Raw genomic sequence first — 23,330 nt, forward strand, 5'->3', positions numbered from 1 at the left:
GGGGGGGGGGAAGAAACATCTTAGCCTAAGCTGGTTGCCATGGAGACTACTTGATAAGGATTGGCTCTCTTCCATCCCACACCCAACCCCTCCCTAACACCCGCCTCTCCACAGGAACGAGTGGGAGCCCCCGGATAAGAAGGTAGACACCAGGAAGTACCGCGCCGAGCCCAAGAGCATCTTTGAGTACGAGCCGGGGAAATCGTCAGTGCTGAAGCTGGAGAGAACGGTATGCTAGCCGCCTGTCTGTTTGCCTCGTCTCTCTCCCTCTCTCTCTCCCCCTCTCTCTCTCTCTGTCTCCTTCTCTGCATGCATGTCGTGTGAGCTGTCCCCCACTCCACCCACCACACCATCCACCCCTCCCACCTCCAACCAACCTCTGTATCTAAGCTCCCGGGTGGCAGCTTCCCTAACAGCTCCGAAGGCGGCGTATGTCTAGCCTGAATCGCCATGTGCACCACATTCCTAAACGGTGTACTGTTACGGTGACAGATGATCCTGCTTGGCAGAGGGGGGAGTATCAATTACAAGGATAGCCATTGTCTTCTCGTCTTCAATTTAAGGTTATTGGGCTGAATCAGCTGGGTGCGAGTGGATCCCAGCACAGACACAAAACATGGATCCTGTGTGTTATCTTGAGACAAAGTATAATGCTCTCTACCCTACTTTCGTCTGTAGCTTATATAGATTGTACTGAATCCAGTGATGCTGCATTATTCAGTGTCCTTGAAGGCTGTCTTTTTAGAATTAGCTTCGTTACATATAGGAGATGATTGGCACCTGCCTCCCAGATCTAAACTATAATATTTAAAAGAAAAGAACACAAAAAAATGCATTCATATTTAGATTTTTAGATTTGCGCTTTGCAGTCTTTTATATTTCCCTCCTACATAAAAGGGGACATCGAGATGTTTATGATTGTGCTTAAGTGGTTTGTCCATTATGTAATCACTGTGTGTCTGATGTTCAGCTACATCAACATAGTGGATATTGTTAGCCAGGATTTGGCCCATTCCCAGTGACAACAAATGCACTCATCAGTCCGCTCCAGTTCATCCTGGACCCATTGTTAAATAATAGACCTGGTCTTGTTTTCCAGTTACAAGCTCATTTAGTGGAGGTCAGTGTCCTTGTTACTTTAGCTGGTCATTTTTTCCTATCAAGTTCATTCTTCACTCTCTGTAGAGCTAAGGGTTGTGGTCGTACTTTATCTTTAGGCCTTCCAAAATCTTTCAGATGATTATATAACAGTTCAAGAAAGTATTTGCATGACCTGTTAGTATCAGTATGTGTCTACTGATTAGATAGAATAAAATGAAAATTATTAATATATGGGTCACATTAAATAGCTAAATGTAGGGGGTTAATTGGCTTGCTTAAAGGATAGGCTCACAACACCTGTGTTTCCACATGCCTATATTTACATTGAATAAGTTAGTCCCTATAATTGTTATTTCTGTCCATTTTGGCAATTTTACTGTAAGAGATGGAAAAAATGCTTTAAAAAAGTTTAGCTGGAGCTAAGTCAGTCAAATCAAGTGACTATCTTCTAAAGTTAAGGTCTTTTTAGTGCTCTCTTGAGGAGGGATGGTAACATTATGGACAGGATAAACAATTACAGTGACCAGTAACTCATTTATTGTACATATGGATATGTGAATAATAGTTTAACATTTTGGGAAGTATGCTCATTCACCTTCTTTCAGAGAGTTAGATGAGAAGATTGATACTACTACTACTACCATACTATGTTTGTATGGTCAATATGAAGCTACACCCAGGAGACAGTTAGCATAGCTTAGTTTATCTTAGTACAAAGACTGGAAACAGAAAAACAGCTAGCATGGAGAAATGGTAACAACATCCACCTACCAGTACCTCTATAACCAACTAATTAAAACATCATTACTAGCTAGTTTCATCTGTTCAAAGAACACTTCCTGAAGTCTCTGCTGGTAGCTTAACAAGTTCACAGGGTCAACAAGACTCCCAGAAGTTAATGTTGCCAGACAAATTTTGTTTCCTTTGGACAGGCTTGCTATATCCCCCCCATATCCAGTCTTTGCGCTAAATTATGCTATTTGACTGTCGGCTCCAGCTTCACTTTCACCGTACAGACATTAAAAGTGATATCAGTCCACTCATTTAACTCTTGGCAAGAAAGCAAACAAGCATATTTCCAATTATGTCATAAGATAGACTTGAAAAAAAAAAGAACCTATCCCTTAACTTACCGGTCATAATGAAATCATTAGTTGTAGGGATAGAAACATTGGCTAAATCAACAATGTCTGATAGGCTCATTACCTTGGTGTGTATTCTGTGCTGTCTGAACTGTCTTCTCTTTGTCTTTCTCCTCCTCTTCTCGTTGCCATGCACCTAGACTCAGGATGTAAGTCCGGAGGATGTAGATTTAGAGAATGAGCCTTGGTATAAATTCTTTTCAGAGATGGAGTTTGACAAAGCGGTAAGTGGTTGCTGTCTTCAAAGTGGCAGTATATTGTATTTTATTGCATGTGATAACATCTATGTTTAAATAATACCTAAACAAACTGTGTCTGTCTGTAAGGACTGCTCCAATTCTACCCATACTGTCACTTTACAATTTCCTTTTTTAATTGATCTTCCACATAAAAAGGATTTATGTGAAGGCATGCACTAGAGGAAACTTTGTTTCAACTCGGCTTAATGAGACAGGCTACTGATCACTTTTTAAACATCCCTATTTTTCGTCATAATCTCTGTTTTTATTTATTTTTCTATGATTTTTTGAGGTTGTTTATTAGCAATCCTTTGTGCACTAAATGTTTTACAGCCTACTTGATGTAGCTGCTGTCATTCCTCATCTTCACCTCATACAATTTATAAAGAAGTTTGCCCCCAATAGCATCTAAAATAGTCAACTGAGATCTATTTCTGCCCTCTTCAAAAGTGTCACTCAGCAATTTATTTGTATCTGTGGAGCTGAATCAGCTCAGATACAGACAACCACTTACACTAGCTGTGGCTTTTACTCCTTTGTACTTTAGATAATGATTATTTAATGCACTGATTATTGATTAGGAGATTTTATTATACTCTGGTAGTAGCACAAGTGCTCATAATAAAGGACCAATTCAATTATCACAGGGCTTTTGTAAGTTCATCAGGTAATACATTGCAATCTTTTGCCAAACACAGCAGTATCCTAGTTCTTACATGTCATTAACTCAACAGCCAAGAGTAACACTTTGTTTGGTTCGTTTTGAGGTGCACCCTGCCAACTAGAATGCATATCATAAGCCACGGGGCTGAACCGGCTGATTCATCCAGAAGTCACTCTTCACTTGGAGAGGCCACGGTCCACACAAGCATTAGGCTCCAAGATAATCCCAGACCCTTGAAATAATAATTGCCGCCTGTCTGCTATCTGGTATATTTACCGAAATATCCCAGGGAGTGCAGGCATGTTGAAGCAGTCGAAGTTAGGTATACGGTGTCATGACAAATCCATGCCTCGAGCCTTTGTTGGCACCAGACAAGCGTGGCACTGGTTGCCCACAAACAGATGTTGCTTCTCCTCGCTCTCTGTCAGTGAGGGCCACGTCGCCACGCCCTGGATAATATGAGGTGGCACCGCTGACTACGACATGAGGTCATGTCCGAGCATCAGCCAGACGCAGGGGCTGAGTCTCCTGTTCCCGCTGATAGCGGCTCCTGGTTAGTGTATATGTGGAGGAGGTTTAACGGTGGAGGCGGCCGACTCTCTGCCTGGACGGTTGCCAGATGAGATCGGCTTGATGACTGGCTCCTGTTTAATGTCAAAGTCACTTCTAAAGCTGCACCTGGTATGTGCAGTATTTGACCTTAAGGCTCGGCCAGACACACTGGCTCATTGGAGGTTGATTGACATATCAGTTCTCACTCGGTATTACTGAAGGGAAGATATGGCTGGAAGTCTCCAAAAACGACAGTGCCCTGGGGTTAAATGAAGTTCTTGTTCTTATTAATAACCACCAAAGTGCTGTAGAGAACCATTTCTCCTAAAGAGGTGGTATTATAATAAAGGGAAGCTTCTTGACAGTACTCAGAGTTCATCTGATTCCTGTCTTCTTGTGGTTTCATATTGCTAATTAGTCAGTTGTCAGGCTTAATGTAAGTAATACCTTCAATATTCATACAAGACTACACTGTTTTTTCTCCCCTTCTTTACCTGTTCCTGTCAAATCATCATCACTCATCCCCAAATGGCCACTTCTAGTTACCTAATAGCAGGTGAATAATAGGTACACCTGTATGTAATCACAGTAATGGTCCTGGTTATTAATATTAACAAGCCCCTAGCCTCAGGAGGAGTCAGAAAACACATACAGTGGCAGTTACGGTCAAACAGAGGCTCATCGATATATACGTGGCTATCTGTTGCTGGAATTCCACACATAACTATGGTCAGGAAAAACATTTTGGCCCCCTAAAACCGCCAGAGTGACTCCATCTGTCGAGCATATGCTGACGAGGGGGCTGCTGCCACACTGTCTCAGCGCCGAGTTACACGGAGCCTCCCACTCCAACCCCCCACCCCCCAAAACCACCTGACATATTCTAAAGGAGGAAACTCCTTAAGCCCGCCAGCTCATTGTGCTTTCATATTTAACCTCTATTATACACTTAACCTTTACCTTTAAGCATTTAGTGTAGATGAGACGAGGGGCGCGTGGCTATAACAGGCCCTTCACACTGGGGGAGCTGTTTGTTTTCATGAGAGCACATCAACACAAATAAGGTGCTGGAAAGAATGAGATTCATGTTACCATGACCTACTCATGATCGCTATTTTGAATATGAAAGCGGCACACAGGAGCCCGGTCTCTGAGTAGCCTGGAGACACCTGTTAGGAAACACGCACATGAAATTCTGCAGAAACGTTGTCATCGGTGTTCCACTGACTCACCAAGGCCTTAGCTCATGTCCATATACAGCATCAGACATTTCACACTGTTACTGCTTTAAGCCAGTGCTTTCATCTGTTGCGTGTGTCTTTATCTGATAAATTAAACGAGTCCCAACATTTATATTTCACGCTCTCTACTGGATGAAAAGTTGCATAATCATCTCAGTGTAATATGACGTTTCTCAGTGATATCAGTGTAGGATTACCCTGAAATTGAACTATTTTACCCTTTGACATCAAGAAAAGTTCACATAAATGACACTAATCAGGCATCTTGTAAATAACCAGATTAAGATTCCATTCCTTTGCTCCAGATAAGCTTTCCATGCTTGTTTCCTGTTTACTTTCCACTGATGCTCTGTGTGTAAGCCCAATTACCCAGGGGTGTCAGAGGACACTATCTTCTCCCCCTGTTTGAGATGAGAGTCAAGGGGGATACAAGACGTGGCGACGCAAGGAAGAGCCACAGATTATTCAATGACACTGGCATGTTCTCCGAGTCGACATGGAACATTTGGCTTTATAAATAGATCAGAATATAGACCTGCCAGACTGATGTTCTGTTCTTTTAAAGATCGGCATTTATTCTGAAGAGTTATTAATGATCATCCTGCCCTGGCAACTAAGTGGGAAGGCATGTTGTGGCAAATGAGCAGTTGAGAATGCTCCTTGTCTGGTCATCGGTGTGGGAAGCGGAGGCTTGGCCGCGCCACAGGGAAGTGGATGTGGCATTAACAGCAGGGCCAGCCTGGCTCGGATGGGGATTGTGCAATCGTATTTGCAAACAACACTTGTGCTCTTATTCATAGTGCCCGTGTCACGTCTGTTATTTTTACCTGCTGTGACGTCCGAAAAGAGGAAAGCAACAGAAACAGTGGGCTAAAATTAGTTGCCTCTAAACCATTCAAAATGCTCATGGGCTGGTGCTACCACACTGAATGGACACCCCTGTGTTTTGGAGATAATATCTGCTCCGAAATAACCACTCCGTGTACTGGTATGGTCTCATAACATTTCTTCACTCACTTTCTGCTCACAGTTTTATTTCTTCCTGTCTTTATGTTTGTGCTCTTTTTCTCTTTAACATTGTTATTTTTTTTAATCTTTTTCCACAATGCTTTACTGTGTTCTTGACTTTGTCAGTAAGCATTTGTGTCTCCTTTTGACTGTAAGTGTGTGAGATAGTGTCAAATGTGTGTGAGAGTGTGTGTGCGTGGGTGTGTGCGTGGGTGTGTATGTGTGTGTGTGTGTGTGTGTGTGTGTGTGTGTGTGTGTGTGTTTGTGTGTGTGTGTGTGTGTTTGTGTGTGTGTGTGTTTGTGTGTGTGTGTGTGTTTGTGTGTGTGTGTGGGTGTGTATGTGTGTATGTGTGTATGTGTGTATGTGTGTAATTCGGCCTGCTTGCACCACCAGCTGGTTAATTGTCCCCCAGTCTGGTCCAGTGGTAATGAGAGTGACTCAATACCAGACAAAAGAGACGGCTTCACTGGGAGACAGCAGCCCATTGGCTGAGCCTGTGACAGCCCCCTCCCCACATGGGCGCCCCCTGACCGATGCACACCCACCCGCCCACTCCCCCGCTTCCCCTCCCCTCCACTCTCCTCACCGCCGCTTGTTTTCTCCAACTTGCATGCAGGCCAAAACACACGCTTACTCCTCCATGCCAAGCCCAGTCAAGAGCCGCTAAGAAACCCGGGTGCTGGAGACAGAAACCCAGACCAGCGAGCGAACGACAGAGGAAAAGCAGAGAGAATCTGGCCACAGCTAATGCTCCTGTTTCTGTTCTAGCTGGAGGAGACCTTCCTGTGGATCTATCAATGACTTCTTTGTTTGGTTTGTTGCAGAGTGCCCCCTCTTTCAGCCCCCTGGAAACAGCCTCCGACCTGCAGCAGTAGTAAGTCCATGCCTCTTTTTCTTATATGAATACTTGTGCTTTCAATCTTGCTTCCTCCTTCCATCATGTTGGGGATTATTTCGGGGCATGTTATTGGGATAAATGTCAGTGTGAGATTTCTCCACCCTGCAGAGCTTGCCCGCCTACATCGGGGGACTCCTGCTTCCTGAGGAGATCCTGTTAATAAGGCAAAAAGCTACCAGAACAGTGTGTCCTCTGTCTGTGTTTCATGGTGTTTTTTCAGGGTGGTGGGGGGGTTGTAGTGTGGAGACATGGCTGCTATGTGGTGATTTATTTAAAGACAGCAACCTGGTTGTCACTGGGATAGAGGGAACTCTGCTGCCCAGCTGCTGCATAACTTAAAAACCGTTATCTCCTTCTGAATGGGTGTGTGAACAGCACTATGACCAGCAACCGGATTATGAAAGAGGATGCTAGCCGACATTAAAAACGAAGCTCAGCAAGCCCTCGATATTGTTTGTTGTTGTCTGATGAGATTGACGCCTTCTATTTTTGTTTGTGTAATAAAATGTAAGGAATTTAAGACTGAGCCTCGGTGACTGTCTCGTGCTACGGTCCAGGGAAAATAAAGTTCTCCCTCCATTGCTCCTCAGAACTTTCCATCTGCTACAATCATTATGTCATCATGGCCAAGAGATTTCTAATCCAACTTTTTCGGTCATTGACTTTTTGTAAATTTTGAAGTGAAGAGGCACTTGATGTGGGGCCAAAAGAGCCTTTGTGGAAGCTCACTCTCGCAAACTTTTCAAAGGGAAACCTCAAGTCATAAACAGACTTCCTTCAAAGGCACATATGTTTAGGGCAGGGAGATTTTTGTGCTTTGAGGTCTTTGTGAAATTGGAGACATTTTCAAGAACTTTGCCATAAAGATAATATTTGATTGTAAAATGCTAAAACCATATGTGCCTGTTTAAGGTAATCAGATGAATGAATGAACATCGAAGTCGTTTTATGTGTTTTTCGGAGACTGCTATTAGATACCCACTGTGTGTGCATCATAGTTATTCTTCTAGAAATCTGCTACACAGCTTAAATAGCAAGTGGATATTGTTACAATTGGCAGAAGACTGATATCAATAATCACAAATCGTTTGTACAGCTTCACAATTCCAGCTGTCATCATATGTCCGTAGTAGCAATCAGCAGATCCAATATGCACACTTGCATCTAAAGTAACTACTCATCATTGCAGATAAACAGATAACATTACAGTTAACCTGCACTAGGTGGTGTCACTGGTTCTCACCCAGCCAGTAACTGTGAATTTCACCAGAAGCTTCCCAAGAGATCGTCGCAAATCCTGCGTAGCTCCTCCACTGTCAATTTCCTGTAGAGCGTTTGTTTCGTCTACAGCGTTTACGTGAATCCTGGAAAGTAACCTAGAACCAACATGATTTTAATGCTTCTCTGCAGTCAGCAGTTCACATGTGTTTTTTTTTTTCTAACAGCAATGAAAGAGCTTCTTGTTGAGGTAGTTAACAAGGAGAGTAATGTATCCATACATTTGTGCAAGCTTGTAAAAATGTCTGGCTTGGCAACACAGCAAATGTAAAACACATTTTTGGAAAAGACATAACTTTTTCTCCCAATTCTGGAGAAATGTGTTTGTATGGCTTGTCTTTTTCTTTTTCTTTTTTTTCTTGTTTGTGTCAACTAGATGACACTGGAGTCTCTGTCAGTTTAATGACCATGTTTGTCTGTACAAATAGAGCAGCACTATGAGTAACACATGAGTGGCATGTGTAAGAGAGTAAACCTGAGAGTTTTACAGGTGCAATGCAGGGGCTGATGCACCATGTGGGAATGCTCAGAGAATATTTATAGAAATCTGTCCTGTTGGCCTCTCTGGAATGCCAAGATATGTGTGGTAGCGAATGCCTTCTCTCAACATCAGCCTTCAAATTCTGCACTTTCTCAACTTTGGCTTTCTGTCTTGGATTATTTTGTCTCCCACTTGTCTGCAAAGGCAGGAATTACCTCAAGATATACTAAATAAGAACCATATGACAGCTCATTAACCAATTTGTGTGTCTCTGTCTATCATAAAAACATGTAACACAACTCCCCAGAATGAATTAGACTGTGTTTAATTAGGCGTCTGCGTTCCTCTCACCGCTGTCTAGCTCCTCGAGCAAGTCTGGACACAGCGAGGTGGAGAAGGACGGAGGATCATCCACAGGCGAGCCTGCGGCTCCAGAATGCGACCGCCATGTTTACAAGAGTGTCCTAGAAGGCGGCGACATTCCCTTACAAGGTCTACGGGCCCTAAACAAGCGCCAAGGCAGCCCCTCCTCCTCTAAAGGTAGGATACTAACCACTTACCACATGAGGCCAGTAAAATGTCAGGTGTGTATGTTTATGTATGTGTACGGTGGGATAGACGGTACACCATTAAAGGCCTTCCCTGCTGAGACAGAACCAATGAGTTACAGACACCGATGGACCGTTGAAAGTGTCAGACAGGGATACATGTGTTTCCGTTTACCTTTTTGTTGGAATCCACGCATTTTCTTTACTCCCAGATGTCACAGCATTGGCCAATCACCTTGCAGCATTCATTCCCCTAGCAGCCTTTGATTTATTATTGATGCCATGGATGTTTTCATCAAACGTGTACCGGCCATCTGCTTTGGAAAACTCATGGAGAGAGTGAGGTTGTCTTTCTAAGTCGATGGAAGCTAACCTTGGGGATTTTCCCCCCTCTTGCTCCAGTTGTGAGCCGCCAGTCGCTAGGCAGGCTTAGGGCAAGACTCCAGAGCGTTCCAGAGCCAGGGAGGGGATGGATGAGGAGGGACGAGTGAGATAAACAGAGCTGTGCTCTTCGCAACCCGACAGGACAGGGGTGAGATAAACAGGAGGGACGCAGAGGGTGGGCAGGCATGAGGAAGTCAGCTGTCAGTGTGAGGTCAGGGGCAGGAATGCCTGCGCACATGGCCAGTAAGAGAAACGCTGGGGGAGGAGAGGAGATGTATGGAAGAGAAAGGAAGGGACAGATCAGTCTCAGGGGCAGTGTGACCCTACTCATGGACATCTGGGAAGACACACAAGAGAAATAAAGTTTCCGCTGAGAGTTAAAGTTTGGTATATTTCCACAACATCTTATCTTAAAAACTACGTAAGAGTACTTTAATGGGGGTCTAATTCACTGATTCATTTCAGAGGTCTTGAAACACATATATACCAAGATAGTTGTGTTTCAGCTGTTACCCTGTCGAACTGGAGACTCATGCAGTAAATGGATTTGGCACTCCAGTCAACTGACTAGCACGCTCCTTCATTAGCCAGCCAGAGGCACCACCTTGATCATTAAAGTCTGTTGCTTGTTACTGTTCTTCAGGCACACGGTAAAGCATAGACGACCCCGAAGAAATAACCGAGCACTAGAAACCAAACACTTCATCATGTGTTTGTGTCATGTGCTCATAAAATTTAAAAAAAATATCTCTGTTAATCTTTTGTGTTTTAAAGAACTGAGCCTCCTTAAGGGCTTTTTAGTGGCCTGAATGATAACTCTTTAATTCCCACATGCCGTGGATATGGTAATATCAAGTTAACTTCCTCAGTGTGTTTGTGTCTGCGAGATATGAGTGTGACAGATGGGTCACTCATGAAGCAGAAGTGTCTCACAGCATGTGAAAGTTGTTGTGTCATTTCCCAGCTCCATCTGCGGCGCTATCATGAACCCCCACTACAGCCAGGAAGTGACACGAGTATTTCTCCAAGCCAGGCAGGTTGACGCAGGATACATTTTTTATTTACACCCGTGTATGGGGAGCGCTATATTAACAGCCGTGCCACAGGCCATTTATCACAGCGGCCCCCAGTCTAATTGCTAAAAGTAGAGGAGAATATATGTGAGAGGTTGAAGTGGGTCATGCAGCGGTCATGTGGGAGAATATTTTAGCTGTAACATGAACTGAAGAAAAGATTTGAATGAGTTGTTTTTCATTTTTCCTTTTTGTTGTTAAAATGTATTGATACTGCAGTCAGTGACCTCCAACATCACATAACATTTCATGGCATATTGCTCTTTAAATACTTTACTATACGTTTCACTGCTTATGCTACTGATTATACAGGAATCTGTTAGATTGTTGATTTCTCCTTATTCCATTTTAACAAAGTTCTTCATGTAACCCTGCAGTACCATGCTGTTAAATTAACAGTCATCTATTATTTAATGTACACAGCATCAAGTCTGAATCCTCTTCTCATCTACTTTTAATGGAACTTAGTCTTTACTTTAGAAACGTGCCTGACTGTTTTAGTGTGTATGTGTGTGAACCTGTGACCATTGTAATCTAATATGTTGTTTATTCTGTTGTCCTGCATGCTTGCCAGTGGATTATAAAGGTGGGAATGGCTATATAATTTCACCCTGCTCCTCTGTAAATAGTCGATCAGTTCTTGCCAGTAATGCAATAGGTAACCAGTGTAAGAGTAAGAAGCCTCTATCTGCTGCCAAAGCCTGCATACCCCAAATCCTGCCCTCTAAGTTCAAGCCCAAACTGCTGCCGCCCAGTGGTGACAGCCAGGACAGCAGGACTAAACCTGTGAGGCACCCAAAGGCTCACAGCTGTGAGGCTCTGTATACAGGGACATGTGATCCAGACTGTGCCGGAGCCGAGGAGAAGGAGAGTGGACAGCATTCAGGCTCCGAGTCCAGCTGTGGCACTGAGTGTGCAGACGGCCTCAGGAATGTTTCCCCTGCAATTAGGAGGAGTGCATCTGAGTTTTCGAGCCTATACAGGACCATGCATCACATCCAGCGGCCCAGCTCAGCTGGCTGCAGCCCTAACGGCAGCGTCCGCAGCCTGGCCTCTCTTTTTGAGAGGGCAAAGGGCGACGGGGCTGAAAGGTCAGAGGCTGATGACGGGGGTAACATTCCACGGGACGCTGTGTTGTCACGGGTCAGCGAATTTGAAATGATCATTCAGCGGTCCAGCTCGGCGCCCAGTCGCTCCTCCTCCCTGCCCACCCTGCACTCCAGCCACAGTCATAGCCACAGCCACAGCCCCGCCCACCTCTACATGGCGTCTGCAGTGTCAGCGGAGTCCCTTTTGGTAGCTGACACCACCCAAACGAATGCCTGCTCCCCGGTGGAGACAGAGGACAGGCGCACCGGGGACGAGGGCTTCTCACCAGGCAGTGTGACTGTGGAGGAGGTCTTCTCCTCTCCAGAGGGTGGACACAATGTCAGGACTGATTCCCCCTCTGCCACTGAGGCAGAGGTCGAACAGATCTTCAGGAACAGTTCTCCAGAACTGGTCCACCCAGCTGTCAGTGAGTCGAAGAGTCCCTTAACACTGCTTACAGCGTCCCCTCCACAACACAACCACAACCACAACCACCACCACCAGCACCACCTCCTGCACCACCCGAACCATCACCTCCACCTCAAACCCAGCAAATGCAAAGGTTCCTGCCCAGCCTCCTACACCCGCTTCACCACCATTCTCAGGCACGAGCGCCAGCGGGCCACAGCGCAGCAGGAGCGGCCTCCACCTGCGGAGAAGAAGACCACGCTGCCTGGGACCCTCTTCCTTATGGGCCCTGCTCCCTTCAGGTTACGGAAAAACCCGCAGTCCCACCAGGCACGGAGGAGCCTGTTAGCCACCAAGGTGACAACGAGCACCCACAGGGCCTGCAGCGTGTCCCCTGAGCCCCGACCTCTGATCCCTCAGCGCCTATCCTCCCTGGAAGTCCTGGAGAGGCTGAGTAACGGGGAGGGAGACAACACTGACCACCTGAGTAACGGGCAGGGCTACGACGCCAACGGGAACCTACTGCAGCCGCTGGCAGCTCACCGCAGAGGTGGCTATCTCCATCCCTTCACCACTGTCACCCTCCTCTCTCCTTGTGTGGTCACTCATTTATCTCGACTCTATCTTCACCTTGTGTCCCTTCTCTCCACAAAGCAATGCCGCCACCCTCCATCTCTAGTCTGTGTGCCGTGTTTACAAAGTGACAGGGAAGCCTCCATATCATTCTGAGTTTGATGTTTGGTGCTCTTCCATTTCACTGTGAATGAGTATGGTCCCCCACAAATCCATCTAAACACCTCAGTGACTGTAGGAGGTTCAGGCAGCTTTTGGTAATGTATATATCTTCTGGTGGCATCAGATTTGAGTTGTATGCAAGCATAGAGTGATAAAAGTCTAAGCATAAGCATTACATTGATACAAGAATTAGTATCAATACAGTGTAAAAAAAATTAAAATAAGACATCATTTTTGGGTTTTTGTTTAATATCCTTCAATGCATTACCTTAAAATGAAATGATCCGGCCTTACAAACTACAATCCCAGCATTCAACTGTAATGTTTATGATACAACATTGCATACTCTCTCTCAAACTGATGTCTCACCATGTCTGTATTTGCTTTGTTTTTGTTTTTTTCTGTTTTTTGGAGACTGTTCATGTCTGCCATCTTTCATTCTCACACTCTGAAGGTTTGTCTTAGCCGGACAAGGTTTCGTTTTTTTTTCCCCCCCTGTTTTGATTTCTTTATGTAACAGCAGGTACTCGGTTCATGTACAAGCTGTACACAGAGCCGTAACATGAATAGTTGTTTCTTGTGACCCCCTCGCCGGGATACAGAATGAAACATCTATGGTGGCATGGCGAACAAATTTTAGTACTGAAGCTTTCTAGCTGATACGGTGAAACTTCAGTAAAATAATGGATGCTGGTTGGTCGATCAACATCAGTAAAACCATGATTTCATGTTTGTTTTCTTTTGGCCAAGACACAGTAGGTTGCATATTTTGTTTCCTGTATTCATTTGTTGTTGTTGTTTTATTTCATGAACACGCATTGGATCATTCTGTTTGTTCCTATGTGCATGCAAGGTTACATTTGCCTTTTTTTGATATGTGTGTGTGTGTGTGCTTTTTCTTTTAGTGCCGCAAGAGATTACTTAGTTTGTTTAAAGCATGCGTGGTTGTAATTATTGTATCTTTTTATTATTCTGTTCATTGGAATTTAAGGAGTTGACTGCAATATCATCATCTTATGTTTTGAAAGGTTTTGTTCTTTAACAAAGTCAACTGAGGTGGACTGTGAAAACGCTTCACGATGTAATCCGCTTCATGTCTCTGTTACAGACTCGTCCCCAGCACACGGGGAGAGCCCGGATGAAGTGTTGAGGAGGCGTCATGGGGACAAAGAGGTGAATTTCCTTTTAAATTTAAGCCAAGCTTTCATAAATTACACCTCGCTGACAATGTTTTAGTAAAGCGACATGTGTTATGAATGAGGAAATCATATATTTTAAATCACAAAAAGAGTGTGTCACATGAATAAAAGAGTTGAAGAAGAGGCCCATATCTGGAGGGACAAACAATTCAGTCTGTTTCCCTTTGCAGAAAATCTTGGAGGAGCAGCGGCGGCTAAAGCGGGAACAGGAAGAGGCTGACACAGCGTCGAGGCGACACACGGGCATTGTGCCGACACACCACCAGTTCATCACCAACGAGCGCTTCGGAGATCTGCTCAACATCACAGATAACTCGGAGAAAAGGAAATCGGGCGTAGAGGTACAATGCGGGGCTGCGTCTTATCCTTCTGTAAGCAGGAAAAAGACGGCAGCTGCTTTGACAGTTTGTGTGTGAGTCAGACTGTGTATGTGTGTGTGTGTGTGTGGGGCGGGGGTGGTGATGAGTTTGTCAGCGGGTTTTCTGCAGACACAGATGGCTTTTCTCCTCCGGGTCAACAATTCAAAGGGTGAGAGCAGTTATAGAAGGCAAAATATGAGTTGTTGAGTTTATCGCTGAATGTTTCCAAATGGCTTCCAGACTGTAATGTTGACCGGTTACATATCTGTAGCAGATCAGTGGTCAGATATTTACATCACTTGAATTGGTCGCACCCTTGCTGTGTTTAACAAGGTGTGTCTGCTCTCTTGGCAGTCCAGTCTCACAGTAAACAACTCACAGTAGCTTCAAACAGAGCCTTCTCCAGAGGACAAGGAACACAGTCACAAGTGTGTCATTCCTGGCGTTGCTGGAATATTTATGCACAGAGGGAGCACTGAAAAGACAATTCAGTCAGGCAGATTTACAGTTCACAACAAATACCAGAGAGTTAAACTTATAGTTGCCAAAGAAAGAGAGGGATGCGCATGTACAAGAGAGAAAAAAAACATATTTTTCTAGTTTTTTGACAGTCTTTTTTTTTTTCTATCTACACAGAGAACTCCAGCTATGGCACGCTTCGACTTCAGAGCAGAAACTCTAAAGTAAGTAGAAGTAATGTATGTGGGTGAACAAGTACAATATCAGAATTTACAGCCTCAAAAAGTCATAAACACTTACACAGCATCAGCAAAAAAACAACTTTACAGCAGTTGTATTATATTGTACAGCTCTAAGCATATTGTTATATTGTTATATTGATGAAGCAGTCACTAGTTTCGTCATGCAGGGATATCTTACAGGTGAGGTTAGTAAGTCCGGATAAAGCAGTGGCAGAAAATCAGACAATCGCAGGAAATCACTGTTTAGCATTTTTTTATTCCAAGATGTGAACAAATCCCACCCATTTTATGCTCCAGGCACATTATCTAGGAATTGGTGTGAGACAAAGGCCTGCATGAAGTCACGCTGATTTATTTTTCATATACTGTAAAATGTGATTCCTGTCATTTCATGTAAGTAACTCATCTCTCTGCATCTACATCTTTTAGGGAGTTACCGTTTCAGAAGGGTGACATCGTGTACATCATCCGACAGGTGGATCAGAACTGGTATGAAGGAGAGCATCACGGGAGAGTTGGAATTTTCCCTCGAAGTTACGTTGAGGTACGAGTGAGCTTTCTCTTCCCTCCGTGTCTCACACGTTGTTAAAATTCACATTTTTTGAAGTGACTCATAAAAATAGTTACTTTGCATTAGTGCATTTCTGAAGACAAAGTTTGATTGCGAGTTTGTTTCTGTGTCTTCTCGTGCAGCTCCTGCCACCCACAGAAAAAGCCCAGCCAAAGAAAAGCGTCCCAGTACAGGTGCTGGAATACGGAGATGCTATTGCCCGCTTCAACTTCGCTGGAGACACAGTGGTGGAAATGTCCTTCAGAAAGGTGAGAATTCGGGATGAATCGTTACGATTATATTCAAATAAATAAAGATGTTTCTATGCTTTATTTATCCCAAGAATGAAGATTTAATGATATTTATAAACCTAACAAATGTGTGCAGGGAGAGAGGATCACGCTGATTCGTAGGGTTGATGAGAACTGGTACGAAGGCAAAATCTCAGGCACCAACCGTCAAGGTATCTTCCCCGTCACCTACGTAGAAGTGAACAGACGGCCTCGCGTCAAAAACGGGTTGGAGTATCTCGACCCTCCCGTCAGCCAGTCCCCACAGCGCAGCACCAACGCCTCTCCTCTGGTAAGGACCCAGAGCCGGACTGGTCGGAAACATTCAAGACATCCATCTCAATTTTGTTGTCTCCCTGAAGTTTGGTCTCTTCTGTGCTCACCTTTGACACCTTCACATTTAATTTGAATTTCTTTTTCCCAGTGAATTTGATCTCATCTTTCGTTTTCCTTTTCCTTTTCTTTCTCTCATCCCCTCTTCTTCTCTCCGCTTCCATCTCCTTCCTCCTCCCACACCCACGGTCCCATCTCTCTAAAAAAGCTGTACCGTAACCGCCTGACCACCTCCCCCCTACCCCTCCCTCGCTCCCCCCGCCGCTCCGTGTCCCCCGAGGTGCACGCCATCTCCAGCGAGTGGATCTCCCTGACCGTGGGAGGCGGAAGCCCCCCTGGAGCCCCCACCCCTCCCCTGCCTCCGCTGCCCACGGTATCGTACCGTTGCGGCGAGTACCTGCCCCCGCCTTACTCTGCCAGCCCCGTGCCTCTCATCACCGGCAGCCCATACTGCGTCTCCCCCATGGCCTCACCATCTGCCTCCCCTCTGCCCCCGCCCTACCCGCCCAGGCCCAACTCCACCACACCCTTCCTCACGTTCACCCCGCCTCAGGGCGAGGACTTCCTGCTCTCCCCTCCCTCCTCACGTCTGTCGCGCAGCATGAGCCCCTGTGGCGGGCCGGTGCTGGAGGGCTGGCTGAGGGGGGAGAAGGAGTTGACAGAGGGGGAAGGCGCAACCCCGGGCAGCAGAAATAGCCCTGCAGAGGTATCTTCTGCATGGTGTGCCGTGTTGCATTCAGGCTCACTCTGAAAAATGGGTTTTTGGCCACAATTTGATACCCTAAAATGGGTTGATGATGCTGACATCTGTGTGTGGAAGACTAACTTGTAGATTTTTACCCAAAGCTGATGGAGAGATGAAACAACCGGTTTATGAAAGACAGCAAAAAAATTAAACCCGGTCACCTCGCTCGAGGCTGCAAGTCTGCATGTTGTTGTGTGTGTGCGCTACTAACACCCAAAGTTTTTACAGTGTTTACGCAGACTGATTCAGATGCCCTCGCTGTGTGTGTAAGAGGAGCTATTGTGCTGGCATTTACAGGAACCAATTCAAGAGCTCAGATTACCGAGTCTTCATAAAATTCAGCATACGGTTGCATGTTGTTGTCGTTTTTAAGTGCAGAGGTGTGACAACCTCGGATGCCGCCGGAGGTTGGAAGTTTATTTAGGATAGTGGCATATTTATTAGCCAGTATTTATAGATTTCACACGTTGGCTCCTGTTTCAAAAGCTGCTGCGAAGTTGAAATTTTTACCTTCACAGGCTGCGACTGAAGTGTGATGAATAGTGACAGCGGGTGGAGTCAAAGACGTGGTGCCATCTCCAGAGCTCCAGAGAAGAGCTTTTCCATGAATTTCCCATCTGATATGACATTTGTGTTTTGCAGCTTGTGAAGAATGAGATCGACCATCACGGACGAACCTCTAGAAGCCCTGTGATGCTGTTCGACATCCAGGATAACAACAATGTTAACTCATTTGCGGTAAGGTTAAAGATTTTTCAAACTAAATGTGCAGTTTCTAGTTTGTTTTTTATGGATTAAACCAAACATATCCTCCTGTAATATCATCCTGTAACTTTTTAACTCATCACTTTCATCTTTAAAAACTATTCTTTCATTATGCTGCATTCCTTTTAATTCTGCATGTTCATACTGAATACCCTGGAAAAGTGGATTAATGTGTCATGTTTCCTGTACACTCACTCACTCTTGTGTCTTGACTTTCCATGCCTTCCCTCCTGGGCTCCACCAACGTCTCCCCTCCGCTTTTTCCACCCGGCTTTTAACGGATCACTTCCTTTTCTTCCTCACTACTTACTCGGACTTCCTTCCTGTCTCGCCACTGCGCCCCCCCCTTTACCTTCCCCCCACACCGCCTCCCTCCTTCTATTAACTCCTCGACTTCACCTCGGCCTCTTTCCGGGACTCTCGGTTGGGGCCCCGCCGTCTTTCTTTCTGTGACGACCTCACCCCCACACTACTACTACCACCACTACTACTAGGAGGCAGTATGTAATGAGATCTTAAATATAGCTGAGACCTCGGTGAGGTACTGCAGCACCCTGTCCCACCACCCTCATGACTCTGTTCACAGACTGCACCCGCACCCCAGTAAACAATCTCTCATCATTTCCCAGCAACCCCAGTCCCACAGCAGCAGCCCGGAGCCGAACCGTCTCAACTGTGGAATGTGAGTATGACCTCCCAGATGCTCGTGTGGTAAACGATCTGTGGTTCGGTTTCGACCTTCTCGCAATTAAGTCGAACCCACCCTTCAATTATGACAGATTTCATGTCTTCTCGGCCTCACGTGTTTACCGATTTATCTTCGCATTATGACCCAGTTTCCAGGCGCTGTACAGTTACGCGCCGCAGAACGACGACGAGCTGGAGCTCCAGGAGGGAGATCTCGTCAGCGTCATGGAGAAGTGCGACGACGGCTGGTTTGTCGGTATGTGTCGGCATAGATTCCTCAGAGATGACACTCAATGCGTCACACTCATCTATATAGGGTTTCTGCAGCATGACAGCAAAAGGCCCGCACACGTGAAATGTGCATGCTCAGGGTAGAAGTCATCTTCAGTGCGTCAAGTCCTTATGTATAGGGTTTCTAAAGAGTGACAGCAGAGGCTTGAGTGAAATGTGCATGCTTTAGACCTCACACTGAGTTTAAAAGTAGCTCAAATGTGTTATTATCGTGCAAAAAGAAAGTAATATGAACCTTTAGTCTGAAAGAGAATGCTTTACTTTCGTTTCCCTGATGTGTATGTATCTGTTTCTCTTCCTCTTCAGGTACGTCAAGGAGGACAAAACAATTTGGGACTTTCCCGGGGAATTACGTGAAGGAGGTGAAACTGTAAAGCTATCTAATCTTGCTGTAACACATGGTTGCCTGTCAAGCTTGGGAAGTCATTACTATCGCGCATGGCTGTTGGTTAGAGTAGTCATTTAGCCAGGCGAATCCATTTTGTCTGGGAAAGTGATCGGTTGGGTCTGAGGTATGTCAAACTGCACGAGGCGAAGACAGAGACTGTTGGCTCACTGCCCGAACCTCAGAATGGTGTATACCTTGACCACATCTTACACACTTCTTGGCAGAAATTCATCCGTCTCCACAAGTGGAATTTCTCTGTGAAAAAAAAAAAGAAAAGCAAAACCTACCACAAAAGTAGCTTTTATTGTACAGACGATAGCTTCCATCCTGTCCATGTAATTTACAGTACACAAGTGTTTACGTACGCACCTCAGCGTGGAGGGCAGCAGCAGAGCAAAGTGTATGGATCAAAGAGTGGATCTTATTACCTGAACTGGATTTTGGGAAGGGGTATCAGAATGTATTTTTTATGTGATGTGAGGTTGGAGATGTTTGTCATGAGCTACCTTTCAGGACCAGAGGTGTTTGTCATGAGTAGCTAGGTATGATGCAAAACCCCACAACTCATGAATCGAAGACATTTCAGTGTTTGGATCAACAAACTTTACATGTATGATATTTAATGTGGTGATTCACTTTTTGGACTCCTTTAGATTTAAATTCAAGAAAATGATATAAACTCAAATCCCACCAGAGATTAAATATGTAAAGCCTTATGTATGAAGGCCCTTAAGAAAAAACAGGTATGACACATGTTTTTCTTTTCTTTTATGGAATTGACATTGTTTTAATCATCATATAGTCAGTATTGGCTTATTTGGAAAAACATTGCAGCTTTCACAACTCAAAAGCTTTCAACACCGGGTCAGTATTGCCTTCATTTTCTATCCAAAGGTTGTTATACAACAGTTATTACACAGTCATGTGCATGACTAGAGATACTAAAATATTGAAGTGTGCTGTTAGCTTCTCTTTTTTCTCCAACAACATGTAAAAACACTAAGGCAGGACACGTGGACTGTGTTGCACGTCTGATAAAAGTGAAGAGAAACTGTGTAAATAATGCACATCCTATATTTTCAGAGACTATTTATTTGTCCTTTTATACCTCTTCTGTCAAAATAGAAGTAAAGTATGTTCTCTGGGGGTGGGGGAGGGGGGGGCCGAACGCCTGTAAGGTAGCTGGTGGTAGACGCCTGGCTCCCTGCACAGCCACAGGACAGGCGTGGTAGCACTTAACTTCCTGTTTGGTAATTTAGGGAGAGCCCACCTAACATGATAGTAGTAGATTAATCACTGATGATACAAAAAGCAATTTAATCGTTTAAGTGAAAGCCGACCATGTGTCTTAGAAAATAATTGTGAAGATTTTTAAAAGCAGATTGAGATTTTAACCATGCCCTATACTGACAGGATTGTATGTTCTCGCCATGTAAATGTGTACAGAAAACTTCAAGAGGCCTTCCAAATATGGCATCATATTTTCATATGTAGTGACTTTTACAGCAGTTAGCGGAACGGTTCGGTCAGCGTTAGTACAGCATGCACAAATCAAAACGGAGCATGAAAAACACTATCAGCCTCAGTATTCGCACCTTCAGCTTCAGGAAAAAGAGAAGTGATGACAGGGTTAACAGTCCGCTCTTTGAGGCTTCAATAGCTCCCTGATGGAAGACTGCTTTGAATTCTGCTATCAAAGCATCAAAGCGGCCTTCCTGCGAGTTACAGAGCTCCCACATCTACTTCACCATCAGATCCTGCAACGTGACACCGCATGTCAGAAGGGATCCTCCACACACACACACACACGCACACACAGAAAGAAAGACGATAGCTATTGTTTTCCTTTTTCTTGTGTTTTCATCAAATTCCTCGTCGTCATCAACCGCTGTGATGTGCTCATCAATCCTTGACAGAGCCTTCGAATAGTACTTGCAAATCATTCTGGGCGCTTGCCGCTGCCTGCTCGGAGCGGCAGACGGGTGCAGTTTTTAAGACAATTGCTAAAAAAGTATTTAAAGTAGCTGAAATCCTTTTTTTCGAATCCAAACATTTCCAATCACATGTTGCCAGACTATCAGTGCACCTACCTTTAAGTATAAATCTAAAATAATAGTATAAAATAATTGCCTGAGCACGCACAGCATCATAATGTGAAGATAGAACAGAAACATTCACTAGATCTAAAAAGTGTATGTTTAGTTTTTGCATCTGTGCAGCGGTGATAAACACTGACCTGACTGATTTGAAGCTGCACCATCTAAGTTCGGTAACGGAAAGTACGTCAGTTTGACAAAATCCAGTAGCAATCAGCGCTTCATCCTCCACAACATCAGGTGTTTCTTCCTGCCCAGATCACCTCTGACAGACTGTTTTCCCAGCGAGATAAAACACTTAATACAGTATACTACGTTATGGGTTTGCCTGTATAGCACTGATATAAAGTTCAGGTATTTTGCAACACTACAAAAGCATGGTTTTTTTTTCCCCCTCCACCACTGGCTAAACATTTTTGTTCCTGTGTAACTCCAGCTTCTCATGAATGTTCTGATCAGTTGGGAGTCTGTTGACCTGTTCATAGAGAGGTGTGCTCCGTCTAAAACACACCACATGAAGGACTTTGACAAAAAAAAGAAACACACAATCACTCACGTAGTCAAAACACAACTCACTATCGATTGTTTCTATGATATTGTGCTCCATAAAACATCACGGGATGTATGAATGTATGAATATATGAATGTGGCACAGTGTACACATGATATGTAAAAAAATAAAAATAAAAAATGTCTGAATTTTCATCATTGAATGAACACGCAGACTGTTGAGCAGCACGGCACAAGAAGGATTGTAAATATGTAAAATAAAAAATAAGACTGCAGGTGATCAGAGTCTCGGTCACTCGCGGCGGTTTATTTACCTGAAGGATTTTTTTTTTTTTTTTGACAAAGCACAGAGTGGAGCGTTACAGAGCACAGGAAGTTTGACGCATACGAACATTACGCTGCCATTTGTGAGGATTATAATGCCTTATGTTAGATGCAAAATTGTGCCTCATTTTCATAAATTGATGTTTTTTTGGGTTTTTTTGAGTATCACTGAAAATGTATCCATGACATATTTAATGTAACCCTGGTTTTCCCATAGTCCTAGTCTCTGTGATGGGAAAAACATTTACTGAGAACTTGTCAGTTACTGTGCAAGTACCTAAAGTGTGACACGATGCTTCGACTTAATAATTAATAATCATGAGAATGAATTAGTTTGATGAGACACACAACCTGCAACAGGTTTGGTTTGTTTGCTTCAATTTGCAGTGCTGTTACATTGACAATATTAAAATAAAGATACTATACACTGCTGTGACTTCGGTATTATGCAATATTTAATAAACCATTTAAACCATCTGGTGTATTTACCTGTGTTTATTTTTATATAAGAGCAGAATTAGAGCTGTGAGTTCACCTGTTGAGTAAAGCCTTGAAGAAATCTACATTTTTACATGCAAATGAACGTGCTAACTTTGCATGTGGCTGTGTATTCATGATGCAAATTAATGTGAGCCAAAGGTGGAGCTGTTACTCTCTGGATTTATGAACTACAAATTGTTGTCTGATGACAAAAGTCACAGAACATTGTTTTGTTAAAGCCTAGATCATTTCAGCTACACCCTGAACATTACAATAGTGAGTTAAGCTGGTGATAAATATAAGAGGATAACTTCTGTTCTATCAGGCAGTTTATGTAAATACTTAGTCATTTGTGGCTGCCCTGTGAGGCCTATAGAGCCACAGTGTGTTCATAAGTATGTCAGATGGAGAGAAAAAAATCCCATTAGTGTGATAATGTTGACAGTTGTGTGTTTACAGCATGAAGAGCCACTAGAGATGTGCTTATAACTTTTCAATCTTTTAAACCTCTAAACGTTTACATGTAAAACATTGTGAGGACTTTAGTTTAAAACTAACAGTCTCAAAGATTACATCACTGACAAGCCTTGAGGCCTGTTCAGGATGTATCTTGGTTTGTCTACCCCACAAGAAAGAACGTGTTTCATTCAGTCAGCCTGCCCGGAGCTTTTTCTCTCCACTTTCAGCAGCAATCCTTTGGCAGGAATTCAACTTTTGGGAGCGGCACATTCCACATCCTGGGATTTAGCTCTACCATAAATGGTAAGCTT

The 23,330-nt window shown here is 44.1% G+C and overlaps 1 protein-coding gene across 1 annotated transcript in view; it reads left to right on the top strand.

The window, feature by feature from the left end:
- The window catches only part of LOC133991523 (sorbin and SH3 domain-containing protein 1), a 40,276-nt gene extending 17,720 nt beyond the window's left edge, over positions 1–22,556 (top strand). The window contains exons 12-27 of the mRNA XM_062429974.1: positions 115–229; positions 2,384–2,467; positions 6,773–6,822; positions 8,967–9,145; positions 11,185–12,657; positions 13,951–14,015; positions 14,212–14,382; positions 15,037–15,083; positions 15,531–15,645; positions 15,795–15,920; positions 16,039–16,233; positions 16,483–16,980; positions 17,662–17,757; positions 18,279–18,466; positions 18,621–18,727; positions 19,069–22,556. Of these exons, the coding sequence (XP_062285958.1) occupies positions 115–229; positions 2,384–2,467; positions 6,773–6,822; positions 8,967–9,145; positions 11,185–12,657; positions 13,951–14,015; positions 14,212–14,382; positions 15,037–15,083; positions 15,531–15,645; positions 15,795–15,920; positions 16,039–16,233; positions 16,483–16,980; positions 17,662–17,757; positions 18,279–18,466; positions 18,621–18,727; positions 19,069–19,136 (3,577 nt within the window). The 3' untranslated portion in view covers positions 19,137–22,556. The remainder of the gene's footprint in view (positions 1–114; positions 230–2,383; positions 2,468–6,772; positions 6,823–8,966; positions 9,146–11,184; positions 12,658–13,950; positions 14,016–14,211; positions 14,383–15,036; positions 15,084–15,530; positions 15,646–15,794; positions 15,921–16,038; positions 16,234–16,482; positions 16,981–17,661; positions 17,758–18,278; positions 18,467–18,620; positions 18,728–19,068) is intronic.
- Positions 22,557–23,330: the final 774 nt, after the last annotated feature.

This window comes from Scomber scombrus, chromosome 12 (assembly GCF_963691925.1).
Source record: "Scomber scombrus chromosome 12, fScoSco1.1, whole genome shotgun sequence".
Taxonomy (NCBI): domain Eukaryota; kingdom Metazoa; phylum Chordata; class Actinopteri; order Scombriformes; family Scombridae; genus Scomber; species Scomber scombrus.